This window comes from Polyodon spathula, chromosome 50 (genome assembly GCF_017654505.1).
Source record: "Polyodon spathula isolate WHYD16114869_AA chromosome 50, ASM1765450v1, whole genome shotgun sequence".
NCBI classification, from domain to species: Eukaryota; Metazoa; Chordata; class Actinopteri; order Acipenseriformes; family Polyodontidae; genus Polyodon; species Polyodon spathula.
In genome coordinates this window covers 1,942,185-1,949,607 of record NC_054583.1, presented here as the reverse complement: position 1 = coordinate 1,949,607, position 7,423 = coordinate 1,942,185, and the positions used below count along the sequence as shown (strand labels likewise).

The window sequence follows — 7,423 nt, the reverse complement described above, 5'->3', positions numbered from 1 at the left end:
TATGAAGCTGAATCAGTTCATTCTATATAGAGGGGGTGCAATTCAATATGTTAACAAGGGAACATTATTCAGCAGCTTTCACTGGACTCTATGAAGCTGAGTGAGTTCATTCTATATAGAGGGGGTGCAATTCAATATGTTAACAAGGGAACATTATTCAGCAGCTTTCACTGGACTCTATGAAGCTGGGGGAGTTCATTCTATATAGAGGGGGTGCAATTCAATATGTTAACAAGGGAACATTATTCAGCAGCTTTCACTGGACTCTATGAAGCTGAGGGAGTTCATTCTATATAGAGGGGGTGCAATTCAATATGATAACAAGGGAACATTATTCAGCAGCTTTCACTGGACTCTATGAAGCTGAGGGAGTTCATTCTATATAGAGGGGGTGCAATTCAATATGATAGGGAACATTATTCAGCAGCTTTCACTGGACTCTATGAAGCTGAGGGAGTTCATTCTATATAGAGGGGGTGCAATTCAATATGTTAACAAGGGAACATTATTCAGCAGCTTTCACTGGACTCTATGAAGCTGAGGGAGTTCATTCTATATAGAGGGGGTGCAATTCAATATGTTAACAAGGGAACATTATTCAGCAGCTTTCACTGGACCTTATGAGCTGAGGGGGTTCATTCTAGATAAAGAATTCAATATGAGAACAAAGCTGAGGGAGTTCATTCTATATAGAGGGGGTGCAATTCAATATGATAACAAGGGAACATTATTCAGCAGCTTTCACTGGACTCTATGAAGCTGAGGGAGTTCATTCTATATAGAGGGGGTGCAATTCAATATGTTAACAAGGGAACATTATTCAGCAGCTTTCATTGGACTCTATGAAGCTGAGGGAGTTCATTCTATATAGAGGGGGTGCAATTCAATATGTTAACAAGGGAACATTATTCAGCAGCTTTCACTGGACTCTATGAAGCTGAGGGAGTTCATTCTATATAGAGGGGGTGCAATTCAATATGTTAACAAGGGAACATTATTCAGCAGCTTTCACTGGACTCTATGAAGCTGAGGGAGTTCATTCTATATAGAGGGGGTGCAATTCAATATGTTAACAAGGGAACATTATTCAGCAGCTTTCACTGGACTCTATGAAGCTGAGGGAGTTCATTCTATATAGAGGGGGTGCAATTCAATATGTTAACAAGGGAACATTATTCAGCAGCTTTCACTGGACTCTATGAAGCTGAGTGAGTTCATTCTATATAGAGGGGGTGCAATTCAATATGTTAACAAGGGAACATTATTCAGCAGCTTTCACTGGACTCTATGAAGCTGAGGGAGTTCATTCTATATAGAGGGGGTGCAATTCAATATGCTAACAAGGGAACATTATTCAGCAGCTTTCACTGGACTCTATGAAGCTGAGTGAGTTCATTCTATATAGATAGAGGGCAGCTTATACTGGTACACCCGTCACGGGCTTTCACCACTCCATGAAGCAACTGCACATATAGCCAGCCACACTCCACACGTCCTATATGCGGCTGGACTCTATGAAGCTGAGTGAGTTCATTCTATATAGAGGGTGGAGCGAAACATATGGCCAGACCTGTACATGTCTATATGTGCGTGCGTGTGTGTGTGTGTGTGCGTGCGTGTGTGTGCGTGTGTGCGTGTGTGTGTGTGTGTGTGCGTGCGTGTGTGTGTGTGTGTGTGTGCGTGTGTGTGTGTGTGTGTGTGCGTGTGTATTAATTTCTGCATGTGTCTCGATTCACAGTACTGCTCCAATGTGGGATGCAAGGTTTGTCACTGTCACATTTCCTCCCTGAACAAACTCTCTGCAATATACTTTGACTTCAGCGGGCCTGCTGAATTTAGAGGCGATCTAAAGGCAAAGGTAATTATTTACAGGAACCTGGGTTCAAACACAAACACGGCAACCCTTCACACTTCGTACTGTCTGCGTGTGAGGGCAACGCAATAGCTGTTTCATATCAGAGACTAGCACTGCTGAGGTCTGGTAAAGCACAGGGAAGCATTGTAAAGCACAGAGAGGTCTGGTAAAGCACAGGGAAGCATTGTAAAGCACAGAGAGGTCTGGGAAAGCATAGGGAAGCATTGTAAAGCACAGATAGGTCTGGTAAAGCATAGGGAAGCATTGTAAAGCACAGAGGGGTCTGGTAAAGCATAGGGAAGCATTGTAAAGCACAGAGAGGTCTGGTAAAGCACAGGGAAGCATTGTAAAGCACAGAGAGGTCTGGTAAAGCACAGGGAAGCATTGTAAAGCACAGAGAGGTCTGGTAAAGCACAGGGAAGCATTGTAAAGCACAGAGAGGTCTGGTAAAGCACAGGGAAGCATTGTAAAGCACAGAGAGGTTCTGGTAAAGCACAGGGAAGCATTGTAAAGCACAGAGAGGTCTGGTAAAGCATAGGGAAGCATTGTAAAGCACAGAGAGGTCAGGTAAAGCATAGGGAAGCATTGTAAAGCACATAGAGGTCTGGTAAAGCACAAGGAAGCATTGTAAAGCACAGAGAGGTCTGGTAAAGGATAGGGAAGCATTGTAAAGCACAGAGAGGTCTGGTAAAGCATAGGGAAGCATTGTAAAGCACAGAGAGGTCTGGTAAAGCACAGGGAAGCATTGTAAAGCACAGAGAGGTCTGGTAAAGCAGAGGGAAGCATTGTAAAGCACAGAGAGGTCTGGTAAAGCATAGACATGCATTGTTTGTTTTTTCTTTCAGGCTCTGAGTTTTAAAGAAGAGATTATAAAGGTGGATTACTACAGCTCAGCCTTCATCAGCTACAACACAAGACTGTACGTTCAGATTGGGAGCATAAAACAGGTAACTGGAGAGAGTCCTGTTCAGACAGACAGACAGACAGACAGAGCCTCACAATCCTGTTCAGTTTGACTCTACAATATAATCCCTTCTTCTTGGTGTCTGTGTTAGTTTACTGCATTCTGAAGAGAGTTTAGTTTCATTAAATCTACAGACAGACAGACATTTTTCATTAAACTACCTTATAACCCTCGACAGGATAACTGTTTCTGTCTCTGTTTCTCTCTCTCTCTCTCTCCTTCTCTCTCTCTCTCTCTCTCTCTCTCTCTCTCTCTCTCTCTCTCTCTCTCAGGAGGATGGCAGTTACAGTGAGTTCCACAATGCCAGGGTAAGGTGCTTGAAGGAAACGCTTCCTGTTTTGCTTGTCTGTTGATGGGGTGGGTGCTGACTGGTTGGTCTGTTCCGCTCGGCGGGTGAGTTTCGTTGCTGTTCTGTTGATTCTCGTTCTGGTTTTTTTCCTCTTCAGATTAAGACAGAGGCGGAGTTCATGAAACACCCGAACATGGTCGCCATGATCACGCTGAGCTGCTGCGGAGGAATCCTCCTCTTCTTCATCTTCGCAGTCATTATGTATAAGGTACGCTTGTAATGTAGTGTGTGTGTGTGTGTGCGTGTGCGTGCGTGTGTGTGTGTGTGCGTGCGTGTGTGTGGGTGTGCGTGCGTGTGTGGGTGTGTGTGCGTGTGTGTGTGTGTGTGTGTGTGTGTGTGTGTGTGTGTGTGTGTATGTGTGTGTGTGTGTGTGTCAGTGTGTTTTTTCTGTCAATATCTATCAATATCTATCTATCTGTTTATCTATCTGTCTATCTATCTATCTATCTATCTGTCTATCTATTATATTCATCTATTCAGAGACAGTTCTGTCAATGACAGACAGACAGCAGCCCTGACAGCCAGACTGTGCCTGCCTGTCTGTCTGTCTGTCTCTCTATAAACACGGCTGCTGATCTGTGTGTGATGTGCCTCTCCCGGCTCTGTGCTTTCAGCTCGGCTGCTTCAAAAGCAAGTACAAAGAAATGATGGTGGGGGAGAAGGAAGGATCTACAGAGGAGGGAGAGAGAACGTCAGAGCCACTCTGTGATAAGGAGGAGAAGAAGGAAGAGAAAGAAGAGTAACCGAGAGAGAGAGAGGACCCCTGCAGAAATATTTTGATTTCAAAAGCGTGGAAAAGAGAAGCGATGCCTTCAGTTACATTTTAGAGAGCTTTGATATAATTGAGTTGAACCCCTAAAAAAAAAAAATTATCCCACAGTAAAAGCACAGCAAAGTGGATAAACCACAGCGACAGCATGGCAAAGCACAGGCAAGCATTGTAAAGCATAGGGAAGCATTGTAAAGCACAGAGAGGTCTGGTAAAGCATAGGGAAGCATTGTAAAGCACAGAGAGGTCTGGTAAAGCATAGGGAAGCATTGTAAAGCACAGAGAGGTCTGGTAAAGCATAGGGAAGCATTGTAAAGCACAGAGAGGTCTGGTAAAGCATAGGGAAGCATTGCAAAGCACAGAGAGGTCTGGTAAAGCATAGGGAAGCATTGTAAAGCACAGAGAGGTCTGGTAAAGCACAGGGAAGCATTGTAAAGCACAGAGAGGTCTGGTAAAGCACAGGGAAGCATTGTAAAGCACAGAGAGGTCTGGTAAAGCATAGGGAAGCATTGTAAAGCACAGAGAGGTCTGGTAAAGCATAGGGAAGCATTGTAAAGCACAGAGAGGTCTGGTAAAGCATAGGGAAGCATTGTAAAGCACAGAGAGGTCTGGTAAAGCATAGGGAAGCATTGTAAAGCACAGAGAGGTCTGGTAAAGCATAGGGAAGTATTGTATAGAGCCTTTCATAGTGGCCTACCATCACAAAGCACTGTACAGAGGCAGGCTGTGAACTGTGCATTATATGCAGAGTCACTTCCAATAGGACGTTGATTTAACATCTCACCCGCGGGATGGAGCACAAGGAGGTGAAGCGACTCACTCAGGGTCACACACAGGGGGGTCAGTCCAGTGTCCGGTGGGATTTGAACCCGTGACCCTTCTGGTAACAAGCCCTGGACTTTAACAACTGGACCGCCTGACAAAACCAGTGTGGGCAGCAAAAACACAGTGCTCTTAATAAGAGTGGGCTGTCCCTTACTACTGAAAATACAGCATTATTCATAGTGTTGAATATATTATTATTCATATTATTGACTCAGGAGGCTGTGTGGTCCAGTGGTTGAATTTCTTTGTCCGAATATTGTCTCTTCAAGTCTTGTAAAACGCTTTGTGATGGTGGTCCGCTATGAAATGCGCTATATAAAGATTATTCATTATTCATATCATGTCACATTTTGATTTATTGACATTTCTCAGCGCAGTTTGAGGGAGGGTCATTTGTAAATAAATAAATAAACAAATCAATCAACAATTTAAAAGGTACTGGATTTCATAAAGAAGAGATTAGGGTTATAAAGCTGTAATTAGTGCGCTGGCATTGCCCGCTGTGTGCTGGGCAGAGCCTGGCTGTGCTGTGCTGTACACAGGGCAATGCTGGCAGGACCACGCTGTGTAACACTAATATAAAACCCTGCACAGAACTACAGCAGCTACCCAACACATGGGGTCTATATAAAGTTGTAATCTAGTGTGCTGGCATTGCCCGCTGTGTGCTGGGCAGAGCCTGGCTGTGCTGTGCTGTACACAGGGCAATGCTGGCAGGACCGCACTGTATAACACTGATATAAAACCCTGGACAGAACTACAGCAGCTACCCAACACAGCGGCGTCTATAGAAAGCTGTAATCTAGTGTGCTGGCATTGCCCGCTGTGTGCTGGGCAGAGCCTGGCTGTGCTGTGCTGTACACAGGGCAATGCTGGCAGGACCACGCTGTATAACACTGATATAAAACCCTGGACAGAACTACAGCAGCTACCCAACACAGTGGCGTCTATAGAAAGCTGTAATCTAGTGCGCTGGCATTGCCCGCTGTGTGCTGGGCAGAGCCTGGCTGTGCTGTGCTGTACACAGGGCAATGCTGGCAGGACCACGCTGTGTAACACTGATATAAAACCCTGGACAGAACTACAGCAGCTACCCAACACATGGCGTCTATAGAAAGCTGTAATCTAGTGTGCTGGCATTGCCTGCTGTGTGCTGGGCAGAGCCTGGCTGTGCTGTGCTGTACACAGGGCAATGCTGGCAGGACCGCACTGTATAACACTGATATAAAACCCTGGACAGAGCTACAGCAGCTACCCAACACAGTGGCGTCTATAGAAAGCTGTAATCTAGTGCGCTGGCATTGCCCGCTGTGTGCTGGGCAGAGCCTGGCTGTGCTGTGCTGTACACAGGGCAATGCTGGCAGGACCACGCTGTGTAACACTGATATAAAACCCTGGACAGAACTACAGCAGCTACCCAACACATGGCGTCTATAGAAAGCTGTAATCTAGTGTGCTGGCATTGCCCGCTGTGTGCTGGGAAGAGCCTGGCTGTGCTGTGCTGTACTGTGCCAACTATACTCTTCCCAAATGATCAGTCAGCTGGAGTAGGCGGGGCTGCCAGAGCTGAAAGGTCACACTGTCACATGATTTGATGGCAGTGAGGAAGGCTGTTCTGTTCCCCGGGGCAGTTAGGGTTCTCCAGACAAGCTTCTCAAAGGCAGATTTTTTCAAAAACATTGGAGGAGAAGCAGAACCTTAATTTTTATTTTGAAAATAACTTTGGAAATGTTTTAGAGATGTATTTTTTTTTATCCAATGGTCATCATTATATATATAAAAAAATGTGCACAAAAAGAAAAAAAAACAAAAATAAGATTTTTAAAAAAATTAGAAAATTTGAAAAAACATATAAAAAAATTTGTTGGAAAAAACCTTTTTCTGTTCACACGGCAGTTAATTTTGTAACATGGGACATGATATATATAATGATATATTATATATATATATATATATATATATATATATATATATATCTTATACACATATACAAGCCAAAACAAGAGACTATCAAAGTGTTTGCAAACAAAAACAACAATGATTTAAATATTGAAATGTACAAGAAAAATTATAAGAAATAATATTGTTTTGTTATGATTTTTTTTTTCCATATTTCTTAAATTAATGTGTTTTTTTCATAATGTGTGTTTATGTACTTTATTTAATGTATTATGCATTGTGTGTTTTTTATCTCATGCATGATGCATTTCTCAGTATTTGTATTATTGTGGATTTTCTTGTAAAGAGCTTTGTGATGGTGCGCCGCTATGAAAGGCGCTATATAAAATAAAGATTGATTGCTTGATTGATTGATATGCAGATATCGTCTCTTGTGTTTATGTAATGTGTCTGAAGGAATGCGTATCAGGAATCAATCAATCACAGTGCAGTATTTGCCCAGAATTCCGTGTCTAGAATGCCACACCCAAACTAATGATCAAAAATCAAAACAAAATAAACACGCACGCACGCACACACCCCACCACCTTTTGTAAAATGGAACATCTTATTAATTAAGATAGAATAAGGGAGAGAATGGCAGGTACTGAGATTGAAGAAGGAATCTATGAAAAAAGACCTAGGAGTTTTTGTTGACTCGGAAATGTCTTCATCTAGACAATACGGGGAAGCTATAAAAAAGGCTGACAAGACGCTGGGATA

At 43.3% G+C, this 7,423-nt stretch overlaps 1 protein-coding gene across 1 annotated transcript in view; it reads left to right on the top strand.

The window, feature by feature from the left end:
* LOC121306834 (integrin alpha-X-like) overlaps positions 1–4,096 on the top strand; it is an 8,161-nt gene extending 4,065 nt beyond the window's left edge. The window contains exons 7-11 of the mRNA XM_041238770.1: positions 1,739–1,858; positions 2,701–2,802; positions 3,092–3,127; positions 3,266–3,376; positions 3,783–4,096. Of these exons, the coding sequence (XP_041094704.1) occupies positions 1,739–1,858; positions 2,701–2,802; positions 3,092–3,127; positions 3,266–3,376; positions 3,783–3,911 (498 nt within the window). The 3' untranslated portion in view covers positions 3,912–4,096. The remainder of the gene's footprint in view (positions 1–1,738; positions 1,859–2,700; positions 2,803–3,091; positions 3,128–3,265; positions 3,377–3,782) is intronic.
* Positions 4,097–7,423: the final 3,327 nt, after the last annotated feature.